This window comes from Kogia breviceps, chromosome 12 (genome assembly GCF_026419965.1).
Source record: "Kogia breviceps isolate mKogBre1 chromosome 12, mKogBre1 haplotype 1, whole genome shotgun sequence".
Classification (NCBI taxonomy): Eukaryota; Metazoa; Chordata; class Mammalia; order Artiodactyla; family Physeteridae; genus Kogia; species Kogia breviceps.
Genome location: NC_081321.1, coordinates 97,795,375 through 97,819,511, shown reverse-complemented (window position 1 = coordinate 97,819,511; position 24,137 = coordinate 97,795,375). Strand labels below are relative to the sequence as shown.

Here is a 24,137-nt window from a genome sequence, read left to right as displayed (position 1 = left end):
CTCATTTATTCACTCTAGTCGCTTTTTTTGTAGAGTTCTCAGGATTTTCTACGTTAAGGCATCCCCAGATACCTCAAGCCCTCTGAGCTTAGCATCCCACCCATAAATCTGAGAATGTACATAACTGGATATTTGGTGATGTTAAGGAATAATCGTTGCTTTTTAGTTGTGTTAAGGTATTGGGAATGTGTTTTCAAAGAGTTCTTCTCTTTTAGAGATCTGTGTCAAAATGTTTGTGAAAAAAGTGATATAATACATGAGTTGCTTCAAAATAATCTGAGTGGAGCGGGGTGGGTGAGAGCTGATGAAACCTGAGTTGGTAACAGTTGACAGTGGGAGATGGGTACACATTGATATAGAAGTTCATCATAATATACTCTTTAATTTTGTATATGTTTGACATTTCCTTAATAAAAGAGAATGTAACCTTAAGGATTTGATAGTACATACAAATAGGAAACTATGCATCAAGATAGAACATAAAGCAAAGCACAACCAGGGCCCCTGGGTGTTGCGGCTACCCAGCGTGCGAGATTGCGAGGGCGTTAGGATCTGGTGAGCTGGGCGCTTTCAGCACCGCGGACAGCGACCGGCGCCGGCTTCCCTGCTTCGTTGCAGCCTCAGGGATCTCAGAGGGCAGAGAACTTCCAGATCCATATTACTTAGGAAGAGTCTCCGCAGGACAGAAGACTGTCCAGCCTCTTACATACCCCCAGATAAGGGACGTTCACTACCCACGGGGAAGACCAGGCCTTGGTGGACGGTTTTGGCTCATAAGAAGCTTCTGTTTCCTGCTCTTTAAGGATACCTTTGTCAAAAATGAATCAATCATATATATGTGTGTCTATTTCAGGGCTCTCCATCCTTCCATTTATTTATGTCTATGCTTATGCCAATCCCACACTGTCTTGATTTATAGTTTTAAGGTAAATAGCTTTATAGTAAGTCTTGAAATCAGGTAGTGTGGTAGTGTGAGCCTTCTAACTTTGCTATTCTTTTTCAAAACAGTTTTGACTATTCTAATTATTTTGCTTTTCCATATAGATTTTAGAACCAGCTTGTTAATTTCTACAAAAAAGCCCATTGGGACTTTGCTTGGGATTGCATAGACTCTATACATGAATTTTGAGAGGAACAGGCGTCTTAACAATGTTGAACCTTCCAATTGATGAACAGGGTATATGTCTCCATTTCTTTAGGGTTTCCTTAATTTATCTCATCAATGTTTTGCAGCTTTTGTTATACAAATCTTGCATGTTTTCTTAGATTTATTCCCAAGCACTTAACGTTTTATGATGCTATTGGTATTTTAAAATTTCAATTTTCAATTGTTTGTTGCCAGTATGTAAAAATAGAATTGATTTTTGTTTGTTGGCTTTGTGTCTTATGAGCTTGCTAAACTCATTTATTCACTCTAGTAGATTTTTTTGTAGAGTTCTCAGGGTTTTCTACGTTAACAGAGGTTTTTCTTTAGATTTCTATTCTGAAAAAATTAAACCCAAAGAAAAGGTACAAGAAGTAATACAACTGTGGTAGGTAGAATAAAACCTCCCTCCACCAAAATATGTCCATGTCCCAATGCCCAGAACCTATGAATATGTTATATGTCAAAGGGAATTAAGGTTGCAGATGGAATTAAGGTTGCTAATCAGCTGACCTTAAAATAGATTATCCTGGATTATTTATTGGGTAGACCTAATATAATTATAAGGGACCTTAAAAGTGGAAGAGGTAGGTAGAAGGAGAGTCAATATCAGAGTAACATGATGTGAGAAAGACTAAACCTGGCATTTATGGCCTTGAAGATGGAGGAAGGGACTGACCACGAGCCAAGGAAGTGGGTGGCCTCTAGCGGCTGGAAAAGGCAGGAAACTGGCTTCATTCCTAGAGCCTCCAGAAAGGAATGGCGCTTTGCCGACACCTTGATTTTAGCATAGTGACACGTGCATTAGACGTATGACCTACATGGAACTGTAAGATAATAAATTCGTGTTGTTTTAAGCCACTCAGTTTGTGGTAATTCATCACAGCAGTAATAGAAAACTAATACAACAATGAAATTATACCAACACCTACATTCACCAGCTGTGGCATCTGCCACATTTTCCTTCTCTCTCAGTGTATGTATACACATGCACTCACATAGTGTCATAATTGGTGTTTTTTTTTTTTTTTTGGCAGAACCGTTTGAAAATAATTTGCAGACATAATTATACACTCCCAAATACTTCAGCATGTAACCCCCAAGAAAAAGAACATTCCTTTACATACCCACAGTACAGTTTTAAAACTCATGAAATTTAAAATTAATACAATATTACCAGCTAATATAGAATCCATATTCATGTGTTGCAAATTGTCCCAGGAATGTCCTTGTCAATTATCTTTAGTCTCCTTTTATCTAGAACAGTTCTTTCAACTTTTTTTTTTTTTTGTCTTTCATGACATTGACATTTTTGAAGAGTACTGGTCAGTTGTTTTACAGACTGTCCCTTGGCTTAGGTCTTGTATTTTGTCCTCATTATTAGATTCAGGATATGAATTTTTGGTGGGAAAACCACATAAGTGATTCTGTGTCCTTCTCAGTACATCATATCAGGAGGCACAGGTGTCAGTTTGCCATGCAAACTGGTGATGTGAATTTTGATCATTTGGTTAAGATGGTGCCTGCCAGATTTCTTCCCTATAAAGTTATCCTTTTTCCTTTGTTATTGATAAGTAATATGTGGGTAGATGCACTGAGACTGGGAAGAAACATTTTCCCCGACGATTCTTCACCCATTGATGGTTTTCGCTTCACATGATATACTTATCTGATTCATTATTATTATTTTGGCTGCAAAATGGTGATTTTATAACTCCATCATTCCTTCTATATTTCTTAGTTGCCATTTTACTGGAAAGAAGATCTTTTTTCTTTTTTCCTCATTCATTCATTTGTTTTTCTTAGTTTCAGTATGGAAGTTCTTTTTTCCCACTGTTCCTTTCCTAATTCATTGTAACATATACCCATTAAAAATATTTTCGTTTGGCTTAAATACATATATGCATACACAAGCAAATTGTTATTTAGGTATAAAGTACATACACAAATCTTGTGTATGCCTCAATAATTTTTTTACATGTACAACTATATAGGACATAATTGGCAGGTCACAGTGCAAGATTAAAATGTAGGGCCATTAATGTCATGGCATTAAAACATGCCATTAAAATTACTAAAATATAAAACTTTTTGCTTTCTTCCACAATCTCTCAGCCTGTCATGGTGTTTTAAATTTTCTATTTAATGCCACTCTCTCCAAAACCGGGGTACTCATGGGGTACCTTCAGACCATCACAGGAGCCTGGGGGACCCAGCCCATGACTTCCAGAGCAGCCCATTGGCTGTCCATGTCCTCCTGTCAGCTGTGGGGCTGAGGCATCTTGCCCTGCCTGGGAGCGAAGACCTCTAGCCAGGCATCACCCCTTCCCTCTGGCCTGATGTCCCAAGGGAATTGCAACATCCCCACCAGAGAAATGGATACCTGAATTGATGGTGGGAGAGAGGCTCATCTTTGTTGATTCATCCACCAAATGTACTGGGGTGCCGCCAGTTCAGGACAGAGAAGACAGGGATGGTTTCTATCATGCCCCACTCTGAGATGCCATGGGGTGTCAACTTCAGACCTGACCCTCTTGGCGCTGGCCCCAAGTCCCCATGGCCACAGGGTTGGGATACTAGAGAACAGAGGAGTGGGCAGTCAAGACCTTGGAAGGTGGCAGGAGGTGGGACCTCCCATGAGCCAAGGCTCCAAGCCCTCAGCACTTGTTTCATTGTCCATCAGACTTCACTTATAAAGCACAAGTTCCAAGATAAAATTATTAAGAATTTTAAGATGCTGACCACACACAGAGCATTAAACCCCAAGTGCAGGGCCCTTCTGACTCCCCTGGTTGCATGACCATGAAGCAGACCCTGTGTCTGCATCTATATGCCCATCTATATTCATCTATACTTATGCCTGTATCACCTTGTGGCCATCACTGAGAGCAAGATATAATGTTTCCAATACTCTGGAGGGTATGCTTGTGTCTATTCCCAGTCGCCCCCCTCCCGCTTCCCCAAATTATACATTTTCTGACCTCTGACCGTAGATTAGTTTGGTTTGTCCTTGAATTGTATATGAATGGAATCATATAACATATTGCCTTTTGTGTTTGGCTTCTTTTGCTCATCCTTTTGACTGCGAAATTCACCTGTGTTGTTGCATATACCAGTAATTCTTTTTTAAAATCACTGTGTAGTAAGAATTCCATTGTATGAATATATCACAATTTATCCAGCCTGATGTTGATGGACATTTGAATTGTTCCCAATTCTTATCTAACATGTGCAGAGTGCTCCTAGTTTGATCTTTCAAACTAGCTCCTGTGTTCTTTTGACCTAGTCCCATGATTTTTAACAGTTTCTTCTTATTATTTTTTTGCCCAAAAAGATATTTTAGGCTCATCTTGTACTTTCTTTGCCCAGCTGTGGAATTAGTCTTTTCTCCAAGAAACCCTGGTTCCTTTTGGTGGGAAGTATTTAGAAACCAAGATTTGGACACTGACTGTGCCTAGTATTGCTGGAATACAGAGCCTAAAGGCCTTTTCAGCAAAGATAAGAAATAGTTTTTCAAATAATAAATTCATGTCAATACCTTAGACCCCAATCTAAAACGACGGGGTTCTTCCTTGCTCTTCCATAATGAGAACCTCATCTGAAACATCAGCTTATTCATTCACTCAACTCCTCTAGCCTTTGGCTACCTGTCTTTGTGCCATTACCTAATTGTTCTTAACGATGTCTTGGTGCTTGGAATCTTCTCTTTCATTTTTGTAAAGACCTCCTCGGGACTTCCCTGGCGGTCCAGTGGTTAGGGCTCCGTGCTTCCACTGCAGGGGGCACGGGTGAGTTAATGCTCTCCTGTTCTCTCCATCCACCGTGGACATGTGGCTGACGCCTCTCAGCCCACGTGTGTGGCTCCCTTGCCAGACCGCAAGTGTCTCAGTCCAGGGGAAGAAGGAGAGAGAGCAAGTAGGTCCTGTTCACCTGCTCTGCTCTGGATTCTTGCTGGTGTATTTTCTCTGTCCTCTCAACTACAGTACCTAGGGGTAGAGATTATTGTTCCCTTTTCAAAGCCAGGGACAATGAACCTCAGAGAACTAGACCAGGACATTATCATTTTCATCTTTGTGTTCCCCTAGGCATACAGTAGGTGCTTAATACAGGCATACCTCAGAGATACTGCAGGAATGGTTCCAGACCACTGCAATGAGGTGAATACTGCAATAAAGCTAGTCACACGAATTATGTTTACACTGTACTGTAGTCTATTAAATGTGCAATAGCATAATTTCTTATAAAAAAGAATGTACATGACTTAATTAACAAATACTTTATTGCTAAAAATTGCTAACCATCATTTGACAATGCAGGGTTGTCACAAACGTTCAATTTGTAAAAAACAGAACATCTGCAAAACACAATAAAATTAGGTATGCCTGCGTCTGTTTCTTGAGTGAACGGATGAGGGGTTGTACTAAAGCCTCTACAGAATCCCGCTGTTCTCAAAATGTGGTCTGCATAAGAAGTACTTTTTAAATGCAGATTTGCAGGGCATTATCCCAAGAGCCTTGGATATCCCGAGGTCTGCGGCTTGGCCCTGGGAATCTGCAATTAACAGCCCCCTTTCTGCCCTCAGGATATTGTGAAGCATGTTATTCACAGCTCCCATTACGATCTGAAATTATCTCGGTTGTTCACAAATGTAAGCTCCAAGAGGGCTAGGCTTTTGCCAGTCTCACTGGTCGGGAACCTCGACCACAGTCTGGTACAGATCGGATGTTCCCTAAATATTTGTTGAATAAATGAATTAATCTTTAAGGTCACTTCTAGCTGGAGTATTTCTGTGTTGAACGCTTGCTGAATGACGGAGTCACTATGTTGGTGAACGTACGCGTGATGGAGGTGATGCGGACGGAGGGCTGGGAGGAGGACCGCGGACAGAGGTCTTGGTCGGCCCTCGGGGCGGGTGGGTGGCTGCTGCCGGGTGTGGGGCGGGTCGGGCCCGGAGGCCCCACTACCGCAAGTCTGCGGAGGGCAGCCGGCGCGCGTCGGGCGGGGCCATGACGTCATACCCGCGGAGCGCAGCTTCCACGCCGGCTCGGGCGCCGCGGCGTCGTGACGTCACGGCCACAGAGTGCCTTCGCCAGCGCCGGTTGGGGCGGGGCGCGGGCCGGGCGGCGCCGTGACGTCACGCCTGCAGAGCGCCGCGCGGCGGCTGAGGGTGGCAGGCGCGGGCGCGGGTGAGGGGCGCGGGCTGGGAGCGGGCGGCGCGGCTGCGGGGCCGGGCGGTGGCGGCGGCGGCATGGCGGAGAGCGAGGCCGAGACCCCCAGCACGCCGGGCGAGTTCGAGAGCAAGTACTTCGAGTTCCACGGCGTGCGGCTACCGCCCTTCTGCCGCGGGAAGATGGAGGAGATCGCCAACTTCCCGGTGCGGCCCAGCGACGTGTGGATCGTCACCTACCCCAAGTCCGGTGAGCCCCGGGCAGACCCCGCCCGGCTCTGCGTCGCGCCGGCGTAGACGATGCGCCAGCGCCGGGGGCTTCCCGTCGGGGGCGGAGGGCGAGGGCGCGGTGCCCAGAACCCGACCGGGCGGGGTGGGGGGTGGTCGGCCCGCGTTTGGGGAAACCAGTCTTCGGAGGTGGGCCCCGGTGTCCATGGCCAGCTAGCGTCCCGTGGGGATGGAGCCAGTTTGGCAGGAGCTGCCAGGAGGCTAGGCCCAGGCCCACTACCCTTCCCTGCTTCCCCTCCCGTTGTCCAGCTGGCTGTGTGACCTTGGACTGTCACTTAACCTCTCTGTTCCTGGGCCCTGTTCAGCCTTTGATGAGTGCAGAGTCCTGGTGGTGATCTGAGGAAGGGGATAAAACGGGCATCAGGGCTGTGTGCGTCCCTCATTTCCTGCGTGGGCACCGGGTGGGGGATGGGACTGGCCGTGCCCGGAATGCGTGCCTGGTGTGTTTCCCTGTTTCAGGGTCGCCTCCATCACCGTGGTGTCGGGCAGGACCCAGGGCATTCACATTTCCTAGCATTAACTGATGTCATTTGCATGACAACCGTGTAAGGTAGAAGTGATCATCCCCACTTTTATGTCTAGGCACTAAGGCTCAGAGAGGGGAAGTTGCTTGCCCAAGGTCACACAGCTGATGAGTGGCCGAGCGGAGATTTAAAGCCAGGCTGGTCTGTGCCCAGGACCTGATATAAGAGATTACCGTGTACCGCCTTCTGAGGTTTGTAGGGAAAAGAAGCAGCTTTCCTGTTTGAACGTTCCTGTGGGTTTCGATTGCTGTCGCTGAATTGGAGAGGCAGGGAGACGCGTGAATCCAGACAGTGCAGTGCGTCTGACGCCTGGTGTGGAGGGTGGCAGCCTGGAAGTGGTGTTGGAGGAGCAGGGTGGTGGGTTGCTGGAAGAGCTGTACACTTGGCTGCCCCAGCTGTGCAGGGTCCCGGACACCCGAGGAGTAGGCCCTGTCCTCCGAGGAAGGTTGGAGAAGGGGCTGTCAGTGGAGGGTGGGGAAAAGTCTGGAGGTGCTGCTGAGCCATCCTCGGGAAGAAGGAAAGGAAGGAGGTATGGGGATTCAGAATTGGTCAGATTTTAGAGGCACAGACACCGTTCCTACATGTAAGACCTCCCCCCACCCCAGCTGGGTGTGGTGGAGCTGTACTTTGGACCCTCATGTTAAGTAGGATCAATAAAGACTAAAAATTGTCTCATGTCAGTTTAGGGCAGGGTTTGCCTCCATATGAATTGTGAAAAATTTGGTTTGGGGTGCCCTTAAGGATTTGGGAGTAGCGGATGAGCAGTTGTGGTTCTGTGTTCTCCCTCCATTTCATGGCAAGAAGATGGAGGGTGAGAAGTTAGGTAGCTGGCAGGCTGGGGGAGGACCAGGCTTAGAGCTCAGTTGAAAAGCATGTACTTGGGGCTTCTGGGGGATCCTTTAGAGGGGCCCTGTACTGGGGGCCTGCTGGGGTTCTTTCTGGGCACCTCGATGGGGAATGAGGTGTAGGTTTAAGGAAGTTTTCTAGGTAACCAAAACTCACCTCTTGTATGTAACTTGCATCTTTCAGAGACACACAAAAACATATCGTAGAGTTTTTCACAAGGAGAGTAAACATGTGGCTCTTTCTTTTGCTGATGGAGAATCCAATGGTGGCCAGAGATCCTTGTGTGGGGTCCCTTTGCAGAGAGCCCTCGAGAGCCTCCTTTTTAAAACGTCAACATTTTTTTCCACAGACCTTATGGCCTTTCCAGGCCCTCGTTGTTTGTCCGTCTGTCCCCTGCCTGCTCCTTTTATCTTTTATCTTCTACCTGAGGGCTGGGCAACCGGGAGGCTCCCTTGTTAGAACTATGTGGAAGCCAGGAGCCAATGGCACTAGTAACTGCGCAGCTGAGCACCTGCCGAGCTTTGTTGCTCAGTGTGTGTTCATCGTCACAGCCAAGTCCCTTCAGGGCTCTCTGATCAGAGGTGGCCTCCCCTTTCACAGGTCGGGCATGGAGGCTCTGGGAGGTGAAATGACGTGCTCAAGCTCTCGTGCCCGGTATGAGGCTTCTTTGAGCTGACCACGAGCCCAGGAGTAAAGGAGAAGCAGAGTCTTGGGTTTTGTGTAGGCCGGTATCTCCTGTTCCTTTTTTGCTTTCTTCCTGGTTCTCGACCTTGGCCCAGTCCATCCTTCTCACCCAGTCTGTGGGATGGTGACAGGACAGGTGAGGAGTTTTCTCAGGAAGGATGACCCGCGCTAGCTGAAACCAGTGCTGCTGAAGAGCCCCCGTCCCCCGGCGCACACTGCCTGTAAAGTTCATTGCCCGAAATGATCACGAAGGGGACTGAAGAACTGGTCCCAAACAGCCGCCCGAAAGGTTTTCTCTCACCCAGAGGGGGAGGGCCCTGGAAGTCACCTCCAGTGGCAGCTGATGTCGCAGGAGGAGCAGTGTGGGGGGTGGGAGCTGGGTTCTCCCAAGTCGTTGCCCCTGGGTGATCCTGAGCCCCCGTTTCCCCTGCTGTGAAATCCACATCATACACTGCCGAGCTGCAGAGGCGACTCTGGCTCTGGGATCCTTGGGGGGACTGTTACTTTGAACACAGGCCATTCGCTCTTTGCCACGGGACCTGGGATGCCCTAGGAACCATGAAGCGGCCCCTTGGCGAGTCCCGTGTGCCAGGCGCTCTGCCATGTTAATCCAGAGGCTCAGAGAAGGCAGGAACGTGCTCAGAGTCACACAGCTGCCGAAGGACAGTCAGTCTAGTCAGGTCCCCTGGTCCGCAGCCAGCCTTGCCCCTTCCCCTCCAGAGGAGGGCAGCCAGACTCAGGCCTCAAGGCGGAGGAGGCTCCCACCTTCTCTTGTGTGCTTTGCGATGGAAGTCTCAGGACACTTTGGGATTTTAGGGTTTTTGTCACTGCTCTGAGTCACATGAACTTCAGGTGGCCCAGTTCACGTTTCCTTTCCCTTCCCGTCCCCCCCCCTCCCCCCTTCTCCTCCCCACCAGGAGTGGATTTGTAAGAGGCACTGGTGCTTAGATATTAAGAGCCTGGCTTTGGAGCTGGAAGGGCTGGGTTTGAACACAGCTGTGCTGCGTACCTGCTGGATGGCCCCGGACAGATGGCATCACGGCTCTGAGCTGGGCCTTCCTCGGGGGTAGGAGAGGCCACCTCAGCGCCTTGCCGGGTGGCTGTGAGGATGAGTGAGACGAGGGGCGAGGGCTCCTTCCCGTCCCGGAGGCACCGTAAGCACAGGAAAGCCTCGTGCTGTGGATGCCAGCTTTCACTCCCTGAGCACCCGCGGTACCCAGACGCTTTCCTAGGTTGCGGAGGGTGCAGAGAAGAGTCCCGTCGGGCGCCTGTCCTCAGTGAGCGCTCAGTCCGCTGGGGGACAGGCAGCTACAGGGTGGCTGGTGCTGGGACTGGGCCGAGTAGGCAGGACTAGCAGAGGCCCCTTCCCTTGCCCTGCAGGGGACCGCGGGGCCCCTTGGCTTTCCGGTGCCCAAGTCTAGGAGGTCTTAGTGAACTTGCAGGTGGCCCCAGCATCCTTGTCCACCCTGCCTGCTCTGGTGGGGAACTGGGGTTCACAGGGCAGGGGACGTCTGGCGGTAAAGGTAGGAGTAAGTGGACCCTGCTTTCTTCCCACAGCACTCCACTACTTCTAGCACTTTTTTGTGTTTCTGACGTTTGGGCTCAGGTGACAGGTTAGGACTGTGCTGTCTGACACAGGAGCCTCTAGACACAGGTGGGTATTGAAATTTAATGAATTGAAATGAAATAAAATTGGAGATTCCGCCCCCCAGTGGCAGTCGCCCCATTTCACGCTCTCAGGAGCCACAGCGGCTCGCGGCCCTCGTGTTGCACAGCGTGGACGGCAGCCGTTTGCACCGCCACGGAAGTTGTGTGGGCGGCGCTGGTTCGCACCGTGGTGCCAGCAGTGGGAGCCCGTTGTGCCTTGAGGAGGACCCTCAGCGTCTCCTGTCGGTCGTCCTTCGTTCGTACAGCCTCTTTGGTCCCAGGATGTTGAGTGTTGAACCCGGCTGTGTCTGGGAGACGTCTCGTGCCTGTCCCCGGGGTCCCCACGGTCGCGGAGGCCGGCTCTGGAGCACGCTCCGTGGCTCGGCCGGAGCGCCCACCTCCTGACTTTCTTTTCCTTTTGGTTCCCACCTGCCTTAAGTGCGTCCTCGTTCTCCTGTCTGTGCTGAGGAGGGAAGCAGTGCATCACGGCTGGGGAGGGGGGAGCACCGGACCCCAGCTCCAGCCCTGTCACTGTACCACTGCAGATCGCTCATGAAATACGAGAGGGGTGGGCCCGATGGGTTCATGTGAGTCTTAAATGTTAGGACACCCTGTGGCGGGGAGGCCCACCGGCCCCAGGCTGGATGAGCTCTTCGTTTTCTTTGACTTTGTGTGTCACCATGCCCAGGAGAGGGGGGCTCGGGAAGTGTCATGAATGAGGCGACGCTGTCCTCAAGGAGCTTGCGGAAATACTGGGCAGCCAGGCCCCTGATGCCGAAAGCTCTCTGACAGGCCAGGGTGGTCATTCTCAGGGCCAGGTCGGGGGCCCTAGAAGGAGAGCTCAGAGGAGGAGGAGGGTCGCTGGGGGGCTGCGTGGAGCAGGTGGGGGAGGTGGGCAGGGGCTGGACGTGAGCGCAGCTGGGATTACCAGTTACAGCTACTCTCTCTACCTTGCTTGAGCCTCCGAGCAGTCCCGTGTTCTTGTGATTGTTTCCTTTTTTGGATAGAAACAGGCCCAGTGAGGGGAAAGGGCGGTATCAGCACGTGAGTGTACAGTTTTCCCTTGTAGACGGTGGAGAGGAAGCAGCCACAGGAAGAGGTGGCAGCGGGACAGCGGGGGTGGGGACCGGCGCGTACCCAGCACCCTCTCTGTGCCAGGCGCTCCCCGGGTTTTCACACACACGGTTATCGCGTTGCACTTTCCCACAGTCTGGGGGGGAGACTGGTCTCAAATGCGGATCGGGAAGCAGGCTGCCAGATTTCGGGGAGGGACTTGTCACCCCCCCTGAGCTCACGTTTGTGCCAAGGTCAGGGTGACTGTCCCTCCCTTCCAGCTGCACAGGGTGATGAGTGCTCCCCAACCCAGCACTTAGTCCCCTGCCTCCCGGGAGAGCGTGCAGAGGCCTGAAGATGGACCAGGAGGTTTTGTCCAGGGTAACTGTCGACTTCCTCTCCGCTCTCCACCCTCCCTTCCTCCTCCCTCTTCCCCCGCTTTGCTCTTACTCATTATGTTTGCACATAATGAAGGGGGCTTGGGATTGGGGAAGGAGGTGGCAAGTCCAAGTGCCTGGGTCGGCCGGGGGAACAGTCTTCTCATCACTGTATGGGGCTTGGGAGTGAGAGCCTCGAGAGGCACCCACAGGATTCTGCAGAAAGGAGCAGGGCCTCTGGGAGGAGCATCTTTCTGATACCAGTGGAATAGGAAGAGACCCCCAGCCCCACTCTGAGCTCCAGGGTCTCATCCGGGCTTCTCATTTCTCATTCCTCCTAGACAGTGACGACTTCCCTGCACTCTCCCACCGCCCCCACATGTACTTTGTTACTTGCTTCTGTGGCTGCTGCACCCAGTAAGCTCTCAGATCCGTCTACCCGCTCAGCCCTTGAGACAGGCTTGGGACTCTTCCTCTCTCACCTGGACTATTGCGTGGCAAAAGTGACCTCTTAGAAACACAAACCTGACCTCGGGCAGTCTCTCGTTAGACCTCTTCACTGACTCCCCACTGCCTTCAGTCAACGGTAAACTCCGCTCTGGAGCCCATCGTCTCGTGGTCTGATTTCACCTGTTCTGCCCCCTTTCTCACCAGCCACATAAGACCGTCTGAACACGCCTGCTTCTTTCTTCCCTCCAGTCTTTCTCCCTCTGTCCGGTGTGCTCTTCCCCTCCCCTCCCTTCCTCTCCTTTCCCTTCCCTCTGATTACCTGATGAGGACTTCCCGTTTTCAAACTCCTCTCATCTGTTCAGTGTGGGACTGAGTATCGTCCGGTGCCTCCCTCCTATCTTTCAGCGCTTTAGAGCTGCCACTCCATTGTCTCCTGGCTTGCATCGCTTCTGTTGAAAAGTCAGCTGTGATTCTTTGTTCCTTTTGGAATGGACCCCCCCCCCCCCGCGGTTGCCTTCAAGATTTTCTCTTTATCTTTGATTTTCAGTGCTTGAATATTATGTGTCTAGGTATGTATTTTTTCAGGGAGGGGGATGCTTATTCTGCTTGGGGTTCTCTGAGCTTCTTGGATCTATGGTTTGATGCTTTTCCTTATTTTGAATGAATTCTCGGCCATTATCCGTACGAATATTTCTTCTGTCTTCTCTTCTTTTGAGATTCCAGTTACACATGTATTAGATTGTTTGATACTATCCTGTAGCTCTTGTATATTCTATTTTTTCATGCTTTTTTTCTCCTTGTGTTTCAGCTTGGCTAATTTCTGTTGAACAATCTTCAGGTCAACACATTTTTGACCAGAGATGTATTATGGCCACAGATGTTAGTTTCTGTAAAAATCCCCTGGTCAGTAATGTGTTAACTGATTCTTCCACTGTGTCAGGTCTACTGATGAGCTCACTGAAAGCATTCATTGTTATTGTGTTTATTTTATTCAGTGTTATTGTGTTTTTACTTTTTCTCTAGTATCTCATTGTTTCGATAGCTTCCATCTCTCTGCTGAAATATTCATCTGTTTATGCATTTTGTCCACCTTCTCCATGAAATCCTTTAACATTTGAATCAGATTAATTTTAAAGTCTGATTCTGTTGACTGTTTTGTCTCTTGACTGGGATATATATATATATATATATATATATATATATATATATATATATATATATATAGTTTTTCTTCTTTCGTTTTCTTAATGTGTAATACTTTTTGATTGAATGCTGGACACAGTGTGCCCACATTAGAAATTGGAGTCAGTTGTATTTATGCTTGGAAATGGGCCTGGCTTTTCTTGCCATTAGTGTAGGTGGTGAGTCAGTCTGGTAGGAGTAGGGCTGTGTTTGGGCTCTGTTGTCCCTCTGGACACTTGAGTGATGACTGGTTTTAATTCCTATAGCATCACCTTGTGCTTCACTTGGGAAGCTGAGTTTCCAGAGGGTCTTTCCTCTGTGTTTCTGCCCTACCCTCAGCTTTTGGTCTGAGTCTTAGAGGGGTTTCTCCCCACACCCTGTCCCCTACCTCAGGTGTGGACTGCTGTTACTTGCTGCTCTGTTGCTGGCTGAGAGGGGAAGGTTTTGAGGGGGAGGTCCTCTGTCACCTGGTCCAGCTGCAGCCTTAGGCAGACTCTGGGTTCCTGGGTCTTGGTAGGACTTTCTCAGTGATGACCCTTAGTGGCAGCCAGCTCTGCCTTGATGGTGGGTCTTGTGCGGGAAAGAGTTTCACATTCCTCTTTCAGCATTTGGGGGGTCTCAGAGCCCAGGGGCAAGCTCCTACCTCTCCCACAGGGGCAGAGTTCTTTTCTTTCACCCAGTCTCCAGCCGTGTTGGGTCTTCACCAGCGCCCTGGGGGGGTAACAGGTTTTGCTGCCCCTCCCCCTGTGGCTTAATGCATTCTTCCCATAGAGGAGAAGAGTCCCAGCAGGTTTCTTTCCTTTTCCTGCAGCCATGATGGTGAGGAACACCGTCTCCACCCTGCCACCCCTCGTCTTTCTCACGAGCACGTAGTAGGTCTGCAGAAGAGAGTCTGCTTGATGCCAGCTCTCTCCTTGTGTCTCTTGCTCTGCAAGCCTGCAGTCAGCATTTGCACTTTGTGGAAATTCCACCTGGATTCTTCTTTCCTGTGTGCGTGGTGCCTGGCTTCTCTTCCTCCTGGCCTGTCCTCCTGGGATTCCAGCCTCTTGGCTGCCCTGCAGCTTCAGCTCTCTGATGGACTTGAGTCAGGCGGGTGTCTGGTAGCTTATGTGGCCTTTGCTGGTTAGTGTCGGGCCATGCTCCTCCCAGCTCTCTGCACCCTTTCTGCAGCAGCGCTGCTTCCTGTTGTCCCGATGGTCAGGTGAGGCGGTGGGCATGTCTGCAGCTTCCGCACCCTGTCGGACAGGGTCTGGACAGAGTGATTCTCTGCTGTTAGCAGGGGGCGGGGACCCAGCTGGGGCTTCTGGAGCACGTTAGGGCAAGTGCAGGGGCCGTCAGGAGGCAGAAGCCCCCCCGAAACATGCTTTGCAGTCTTCCTGGGGTTTTCCGGAAGCTAAACAAGTCATTTCTAGAGGGGCTGGAGAGCCAGAGAGGCTTGGGCTTCCAGGTGGCTCTCGTGAGGCTCAGCTCAGCCTGGGATGAGCCAGGGTCCCCTGGGCCCTCCACTCCCACCAGCGGCAGGCCGTGGTCTGGGCGATGGCACAGATGCTCAAGTCTGCATTGATCCTTCTCAAGCCTCCAGGAGCTGAGAGGGTGGCCCGTCTCTGTGCCGGGGATGCGGGCGGGGGGGTCTTGTCGTCCTCAGAGCTTCACGGCCAGAGATGTCCCTTATCAGGTGAGGAACTGAGGCCCGAGGAGAAGCGGGCCCGGGTCCTGGGGGCAGAGCCCACGGGGGCTGGCTCCGGGGCCCCAGCACGTGGGTCCTGGCGTTTGATCCGTGGGCGGTCCTCCCCTGGGGTGCGGTGGGCAGCCCTGCTGGCACGGGCTGAGTCTTCCTGGGGTCCAGGCCTCAGGAAGCAGCGGAGCCGGGATTTCAGATGTGGCCCCTTGAAGCTCGTGCCCACGTGGTCTTGCCGTTGGTGGTTTTGCCTCCCCCATGGTGGGGGGGGCGAGGCCCGGCACAAGGAGGGATGAGCCTGGGGCCTGGAGACCTGGAAGTGAGGCTAGAGGCTCGGCGTGCAGAAGTGAGGTGGGAGGTGGTCTCAGGAGGCGCGGCAAAGAGGAAGCCAGGCGCGGTGCCCTCGGGAGACGGATGTGCACAGCACGGGGGTCTCCCTAAAGAGATGGGGGCCGGGCCTCGCCCATCGGCTCCCGCTCCCCAGCAGTGGAGGGTGCTTGGGGCCCAGGGAGAGCGGGTGCAGGAGCGCCTCGTGCGGGGTCTGCCCCCCGCGCTCCAGGGCGTGGAGGTGGGGCGGCGGGCGCTGACGGGGTCTGCTGGAGGAGGCGCTGTAGCAACCTAGGCCCGAATCCGGTTTGGGGCGAGGTGCTCAGCCTTCCTGAATCTCGGTGCGCTCCTTTGCAGATGGGTGACGTCCCGCTGGGCTGTGGACCGGACATGATGATGGGCGTGGAAAGCCCTGATACGCTGCTAGCCCTTATTTTCATTGCTTCTCTTTCATTCCGGCTCCACCTGGAGCATTTTCTGCCTGTGGCTGCGTAAGAGACCGCCAGATTCGGCATCTAAAGACAGCGGTTATTACTGTAGCCCAGGGTCCGCCGTCCTGATCTCAGCCCGTGCATCTGGGGGCTGCCTGGGGGCCCAGCGGCAGGCTGGTCGTGGCTGGGGCAGTTCTCACTCAGGTGTCCCTGGACCAGGAGGCTAGCCTGGGAACGTCCTTCCCTTGGCAGTGCTGGAAGCACGGAAGAGCAAGTGGGAACGTGCAAAGCTCTGTGCCTTCGCTTCCCTGCGTTGGCTACGGCCAGCCCCTGCCGTGCCCGCCATCATGGGGACCCTTTTCTGGGAGGGGCTGTGAAGTCGCAGGGCAGACAGTATGGATGGGGCGGGATGGAGAACTGGGACCCCTACTGCTGTACCCCCAGCCCCTCCCTGATGCGCTACGTCTCGCTGGTCCGTGCTCCTGTCCTTCGGGTCCCAGGTCGAATGCTGCTGTTTAAGAGGAGCCTTCCCAGACTTTCCCAGACCCTCCTGGAGGTGGGGCCTCTCCCTCCTGGGGGAGCCGGCCGCTCTGCCTGAGGGGTCGGCAGCATCTCAGTAGGGGGCTGTGTGCGAGGTCCTGAGTGTGTGTCCGCGTCTCTGAACCCAGGAAGCCGAGAGCTCAAGGCCCGGGAGAATTTCACCCTAAGGAAACTGAAGGCTGGAGCCTGGTGACTGCGTCAGGCCCCCACGGTCGCTGCAGAGCAGGGCTGGGAATGTGGGCCGCAGACTGCCAGGCCTCAGCAGCAGGGACTGTGGCAGCCAGGGCTGTCTGGAGATGGGCAGCCTCGCCACCTGGCTGTCGGTCCAGCTGTGTCACAGCAACTGACATCGTCCCACGGGAGGGACAGTCACACCCAGTGGCCATGTCTGTTTCCCCTCTGTGTCCAGCAGGGCCCAGAGCACAGGCCAGGCTCCCTTTCCAGGGTCCAGCCCCTCCTCCCTCTGTCTCACCCTTGCTCCATCCCCAGCTGGGGGGAAGTGGTGGGGTCTGAGGTTAGAGCTTCAGCCTGGAAATGAGACCGTGTGGCTTGTGGCCTTGGCTTTGCTGCCCACTTGCTTTGTGAGCCGTGTGTGGGGTGTGTGTGCGTGTGCGTGTGTACGTGCGTGTGTACGTGTGTGGGGGGCACGTGGGCGTGGTGTGTGCACGTGCGTGTGGTGTGGTGTGTCGAAGCACTCTGGTTCTGGAGTGAGACTGTTCTGGGTCCTGGGTTCACGGCCCACTCGCGTCTGTGGCCCCAGGCAGTTCGCCTCCAAGTCTGCTTTGTCGTGTGTGAGGCGTGGTGGCAGGGCCGCTGGGTGGCCTGTGTGGCTCAGATGGGGAAGGGGCCGTGTGAGCTCCTGGCACAGCACCTGGGGCGCTGAGCACTGTCCTCTGCTGTCCCTGGGGGCTGCAGGGCACCCCGTGTGGGCCAGCGAGGGCCTCTTGTCCTGGTTCCCATCCACTTGCAGCCTGACACGGGAGCTCAGACAGCCCATGTGAATGTTCCCAGGACGGGGAGGTGCTCAAGGAGAGCGGCTCCCTTTGCTCCCTCCTTTCCAAGGCAGTGTCCTGGAGGCCTTCTCAGTGTCTGCTGGGTTAGCACGTCCCACCCCTGGTGAGGGGCCTGCAGGACCCCAGGCCCGGCTGGTTTGGCGGCTCCGTGGGCTGCAGCTTCAGGTGCGCAGCTGGTGCTGTTTCTGAGGGAGCTGGACTGACCCCGGCTGTGACACCTTGGTGTCCGGTGCCTGCAGAGTGCCCGTGGGGCAGACTTGAGCACGCCTGCTCATCGCTGCTTCCCCTTCAAACCTCACTACGTGACGATCGAGGAGTAGGAAGCTCTGAGGCCCTCCTCCCAGGGAGGAGGAGAGGTGGTGACTGTGGTATTTGGAAGCTCAGGTGTAGTGGCTCAGTGTTAGCTGACTTAGCAGGTAGAGAACCTAATGCCAGCAGAGGGGAGGGCAGCCGGCACGTGAACCCCTTCGCCGCAGGGCCCCAGGAATCATGCAGCTGGCCCCTCAGGGTGGCCGCTGTGATACGGGGAGGCTGAGAGCAGGCAGCTGTTGCAAGGACGGGTTTCTTTGGGGTAAGTTGATCCAGAGAAGCTGTGGGCTTGGGGATGCCACGCAGAGCTACAGGCTGGGGTACAGTGCTGAATTGGAAATGGGGGTCGAATGAAAGCTACACGCTAGAAAGGGAGGTTCCCAGCGCCCTCCCTTCCTTGGCTTCTGGGATGCCTGTGGTCCCCCAGGGCATATAGTGGAGGCATTTTCTCTGGAGAAACTGACCCCAAAGAAAAGACTTACAAATACTTGCATGTGGGCATCTCCCATCTCAGCTGTGAGGGCACCCAGGCGGGGCTGTGTTTACAGAGACATGAAGCCCTACAGTCAACAAGCCTTGTCCTGGACAAGCCTGGACACAGGTGGCTGTGTCCAGTGGCTCGTTCTTACCTGTGGGTGGACTCAAGGTCTTCAGATCTTAACGTCTCCAACGTGAAGGACAGAGACCTGCAAAAACAGAACAAAACAAAAAGCAGCAAAAGGAGCTTGGAGGAATCAAAGACAATGTACAGAGCAGAAGAAAAGCTAAAAAACAAAACACCACCTGCACTCCTTTTTTTTAAAAAATTCTGCTTCTAGTTGCATATCCCTGGTATATAGGACTATGATTGATTTTTTAAAAAATTAATTAATTTATTTGGTGCGTTGGGTCTTGGTTGCTGCGCATGGGCTTTCTCTAGTTGCGGCGAGCGAGGGCTACTCTTCATTGCGGTGTGCAGGCTTCTCATTGTGGTGGCTTCTTGTTGCCGAGCACGGGCTCTAGGCGTGTGAGTTTCAGTAGTTGCGGCACACGGGCTCAGTAGTTGTGGCTTGTGGGCTCTAGAGTGCAGGCTCAGTAGTTGTGGTGCACAGGCTTAGTTGCTCCGTGGCATGTGGCATCTTTCCAGACCAGGGCTCGAACTCACGTCCCCTGCATTGGCAGGTGGATTCTTAACCACTGTGCTACCAGGGAAGTCTTACCACCTGCACTCCTGACTCTGTAATATCGTCAGAGAGTGAAGACACGTATTGTAGTTGACATTTTTAAAACTCAGTTGTGAGGTTTGGGTGGTCAAGCAGAGGAAATATCCCAGGAAGCAGAACAAACATTTTTACAAATTGATGACAGATGGGAGCAAAAAGATAAGAAAAAGTGGAGGATCTCAGAGTTGCAGAAGGAGAGAAGAGGGAGAATGGGAGAGAGAAAGTTATTGGAACCAGGATTTCTAGGACTCCGGGAGGGAGTTAAAGACTCCCCTTGTGTCTGAATGTGCCCCCAGGCACCGTGATTGAGTAAGAGACCCTGCTGAAGCACTTAACTGTGACATTTCAAACCTGAGATACAGAGAAGATTGCAAAGCTTCCCGAGATAAGAACGGCCTAGGAACGGAGGACCTCAGCGTTCTCGACATAGCATTGGCAGCTGGACGACGGGAACAGTGTGTTCAGGGTTCCGAGGGGACGTGGTCCCCAGCCTGGAATTCCATACCCAGCCCAACTGCCGGTCCCGAGCGAGGCGGAAACAGGCGCTTGTAGTCACATGCCGTCCCATACAGCTGTCGCGGTCAGGAGGCAGCTGGGGTGGACTCTGCCACCGTGTGCACGGACACCAGCGAGGGCATGCGGGGCAAGGACACGGTCCGTCCAGCCCGAGGGAGATTGCAGGAAGACAGTCGCGGGGCGCCGAGGGGCAGGGGCACCACCCCAGGAGATAATGGGATCAGAGCATGCCTCCTGCATTTGGCCCTATGGAGAGGGTTTGCCACAGAGCTGGGGAAGGAATTGTTAATAGGTGCATAGAACAGTAAGCAAGCGAGCGAAGGAAACACAAAATCTTGTGTAAAAAAGGTGGTGTAATCACTTCATGGTGTACTTTGAATTAGACTGAAAATTGTCCCGGGACCGTGTCGGGGGAGGGAAGCCTGCAGCAGGGAACGTGGCTGGGTCGTCGTCTTGCTCAGTCGGAAATCAGTAGCCCATCAAAACAGACAGATCGTGAAACAATGATGTAAGCATGTCCGAAACCTGAGGGTAAGAGAAGAATCAGCAAGGGTTTGCTCTGGATGTGGGAGTCGCGTGGGGAGGGGAACTGTATTTTCTGTTCGGAGTCTTTTGACTTTTAAAGCAGGTACATGTGTGACTTTGGTAAATAATAAAAGTGAAATTAAAAGAATTCCAGGACTTCCCTGGTGGCCAGTGGTTAAGAATCCGCCTCCCAATGCAGGGGACACGGGTTCGAGCCCTGCTCCGGGAAGATCCCATCTTCCCACATGCCGCGGAGCAACTAAGCCCGTGTGCCACAACTACTGAGCCTGCGCTCTAGAGCCCACGAGCCACAACTACTGAGCCCTCGTGTCACAACTACTGAATCCTGCGCACCCTAGAGCCCGTGCTCCGCGACGAGAGAAGCCACCGCAATGAGAAGCCCACGCACCGCAAAGAAGAGTGGCCCCCGCTCGCCACAACTAGAGAAAGCCCGTGTGCAGCAACGAAGACCCAACGCAGCTGAAAATAAATAATAATAATAAAAAAAAGAATTTCAAAGGGTGCTGGTCCCCTTGTCCTGGTGATTGGGGGGGTCAGTTCTGCTTGGTTCTGGCCCTAGAGGGCTGGTCCCCTTGTCCCCAGAGTTCTGGCGGGAATTTTGATGGGCTCCACCCGAGCCCTGTGGCAGGTCAGACTGGATTCTGGATCCCTGGGGAGTTCCGCCCGGAGCCCCAGTGGTTTCCTACGGGTCTTGGCCTCAGAGGTCCGGTGTCAGAGTCACTGCCGACGCTGAGGTGCCAGCCGGGAGAGATTTCACTGCTGTCAGCAGAAGCACGTCCGTGAGGGATTGCGTCACGTCTGTTGAGTTGAAAGCGAGCTGCTGGAAAGCGCGTGGCTCGTGTTACGCCCTGCCAGGCGGTCCCACCCACCCGGCCAGCGCTGAGCGCTCCCGGGTTGAAAGCCTGGCTGTGCTCCGCCTTACCGCGGACTTGCTGGGCGGCGGGCCGGCCTCCCGGGCGCCTCTCCCCGGGGGCTTCGGACGCAGGGGGATGGTGGGGTGGGGGCTGAGGCCCTGCTTCGCCCACACAGCGGGAGGGGAGGCCCCCAGCGTCCTGCCGCAGCGGCGTGACGGGCCTCACACAAGACCGTCCAGCCGTCCCCCCTCCCCCGGGGGTGCTGGGGAGGCCGCGTAGGGGGGTGGGGACGTGGGCTCCCCCTCCGGGGTAGCTCTCCCCTTTCCAGCGCTGTGACCTTGCACTGGAACCTGGAACTCTTGTCCACGCTGGGGGTGCTTGTAGACCCGCCCTGCGCCGTGTGCAGCCTCGCGGGCAGAGCGCCTCCCGGGGGCTCTAACGAGGCCGGTCTTCCGGTGCAGGTATTTAACGGAGGCGCGGAGGGAGCCCGTGGAACTGACGTGTCGATGCCGATGTAAGACATACCGACGAGGTCTGTCCGGGCCGTTGCGTGTAGGGGCTGCAGGGGTGGGCGTCCTGAAGACCTCCCTGGGAGAGGCCTGTTTTGGTGGCAACCGCGCACGGTCGTATTTCTCGGCGCACGGGCCTGCCCAGCGCAGCTGCCCTGAGCCGCCGGGTGCACGGGCCTCACCAGGAGGAGCGGGCAGGCGGGAGCCACACGGCGGCTCTGTAACCTCGGGCACAGTTAGGCCTCGGGAGCCTCGTCTGTAAATGGGGGGGGTGGTCCCCACCTCACAGGTTGGTGTGAGGGTCCTGTGGTTGATGGACAGAAGTTCTTTCTGACTGAAGAGCCGTCACACCAGTTTCGTCCTTCAAGGCCTTTGCTCCAAAGCTGTCTCCTCAAGAAGCCTTCCTCGATTGACGCACCCCCCTGAACAAACCCAGGGTTTGTTCGTGCATATTCGGAAAAGGTGAACTGAGCCTGGCCGTGTGCTGGCTCTCCTGGCAAAGAGCCACACAAAACCGCCCGTGCCCTGTGGAGGGCGGCGGGGTGGGACCGTGCGGGCTGTTCCCGGACTGTCGCTGCAGTGGGGCCCGGGGCAGAGGGCGAAGGGTGCCCGTCACGTGGCCGGTCGGGAGCGCTCACACCTGAAGGACCCGAGGGAGTGAGGAAAGGGCTCCGGGCACGGGAGCAGCCGGGAGGCCGCCAGGAGCTCCGGGAAGGGAGAGAGGCCGGTGGAGAGGCGCCGGGCATGGGGCGCGGGGTGTGGCCGGCCGGCCTGCAGGCCAACTTGAAGACCTTGCTCTGCCCTCGTAGGTCCCTGCTGGGAGGGCCGGGTGGTCCTGGCTGCTTTTGTTGGACTGAAAGGAGGGTGAGCAGGGCAGAGGGCTGCGGGGCTTCCAGCAGCGCCCCCGATGGAAGGGTCGGCTCTGCGCTCACCTTGATGGTAGGTGGGCGAGGCGGGCTTTGGCGGGGCAGGAGGCAGGGGCACCTGGTCTGGCGGGGCGCTGGCGGCAGGTTCCACGTGGGCCGGTGCGTGCGGGGGTCAGCGTGGAGCTGGCCTTTGGGCTGGGGCTGCTCGAGGCCCCGGGGGAGCGTGTGCAGCTGGGAGACGAGGGGGCGGGGGGAGATGAGGAGTCAGCAGCAGGGACCGATTCCCCCGAAGGGAAGGGAGTGGAGTGGTTGGGGAGGAGGACCTGGCTCCTGTTCCCTGGAGGGCCTCTCTCCGTCTTTGAGGGTCTGGGGTGTCACCGGGCGAAGTTGTCCCATCTCCATGCTGGCTGGGCCCCCTCCGTCTTTCTCGGGGAGCAGGTTCTGCTGACCACAGTGCTGGACAGACAGGTGGGGTTTCCTTTGAATTGAATTATGCCTTGTGTGTGCGCGCTTCCTTGGTACTGCCACCGGGCCAAGAGAAAGAGCCGTCCCGGCACCCCAGAAGCCCCTTCACGTCCTCTTGGAGCCGGTAACCTTCCCCCAAAGAACCGCTGTCCTCACCTCTGTCGCTGCAGCTGACTTCCCCGTGCCGGAGCCCGGTAGGAATGGGAGCATGCAGAGTCACGCGGCAGACGCCCTTTGGTGTCTGCCTTCCGCTGCTGCCCGGTGTCCCACTGTCTGAGTACCCTGGCCTAGTCACTCCTTCTGCGGCGGACCGACGTTTCCGTTGTTTCCAGGCTTTGCTCTTCCGGGTAACACAGCAGGGCTGTTCCGGTATGTGTGTCTCTCCGTGTTGTCTCGTACGTTTCTCCGGTCCCAGGGCGTACCTGTGTTTCACTTTAGTAGGTGCCGGGAGACATCGTTTTCGTTGTAAGTCACAGTCGGCTGGCCAGCTGTTGCCCTGGACCTTCATCACTCCTGGGTAAACGCAAATGCAGCCTCAGGAAGCCCAGGACTGAGGCTCGTCCGCTCAGGAGCCCCCCGAGCCTGGGGAGGCGGCTCCTGTGTGTCCCGTTCGCTCCTCACAACAGCCTCGAGAAATCTCCTGCCTGCGTTCAGGGCCAAGAAAACAGGAGCTCAGAAAACCTGGCCCAGCCGCGCTCACCCCAAGAGGGGATTCGGGCCAAGGCCGCACGCCTAGGCCGGGGTTCTTCCGCTGGACTCGAGGCCCTCCTGGGACGCTGCGCGCCCCCCGGCTCTGCGGCCCTCCGGCCCTTGTTCTGGGCGGCAGGCGCTGACCCGAGGGTGGGGCTGGCCCCCGGGCTTCCTCTGGGCGCCCCTCACCGGGCTTCTCTCCCTCCAGGCACCAGCTTGCTGCAGGAGGTGGTCTACTTGGTGAGCCAGGGGGCCGACCCTGATGAGATCGGCCTGATGAATATCGACGAGCAGCTCCCGGTCCTGGAGTACCCGCAGCCGGGCCTGGACATCATCAAGGTGCGCTCCGGGCAGGTGGCAGCAGCCCACACGACCCCCTGGGGGCCTTTCCACGGTTGCATCCTGAGTGACGGTTGCTCCTGAGGGGTTCCTGGGGGCCTCGTGGGTGGAGGGAGAGCAGCGAGCTCCCGGGACCCCCAGGTAGCTGGGGGCGGGCGGGGAAGACTGATGGGCCTGAGCTGGTGGCAGTGACCCTGGAACTGAACCAGTGGGTGACGTGGGTGGCTTGGAGGGGGAAAGGAGGCAGATGCCGGGAGTAGGGGAGATGGGGGGGGGCGTGTAGGGGTGAGGGCCCTCCCGCTGCGGCTCACCCGTCTGTTGAGGGGACTGGGTGGGATGTGTTTGCATCGAACATTCGGTGTCAAGAGGGAAAAAAACATGATTCCCAGGTCCCATCCTTTCTACCCCTCAGACAGATCTGGAGCTTTTTCTCTCCATCCTCCCCTCTGCCACCTCTCATTCGGGCCTCATTTCCTGCGTGGCCCGCCTG

The 24,137-nt window shown here is 54.6% G+C and overlaps 1 protein-coding gene across 1 annotated transcript in view; it reads left to right on the top strand.

Moving 5' to 3' along the window:
* Positions 1-6,310: 6,310 nt before the first annotated feature.
* Positions 6,311-24,137, top strand: part of SULT4A1 (sulfotransferase family 4A member 1) — a 31,018-nt gene continuing 13,191 nt past the window's right edge. The window contains exons 1-2 of the mRNA XM_059080949.2: positions 6,311-6,561; positions 23,517-23,647. Of these exons, the coding sequence (XP_058936932.1) occupies positions 6,393-6,561; positions 23,517-23,647 (300 nt within the window). The 5' untranslated portion in view covers positions 6,311-6,392. The remainder of the gene's footprint in view (positions 6,562-23,516; positions 23,648-24,137) is intronic.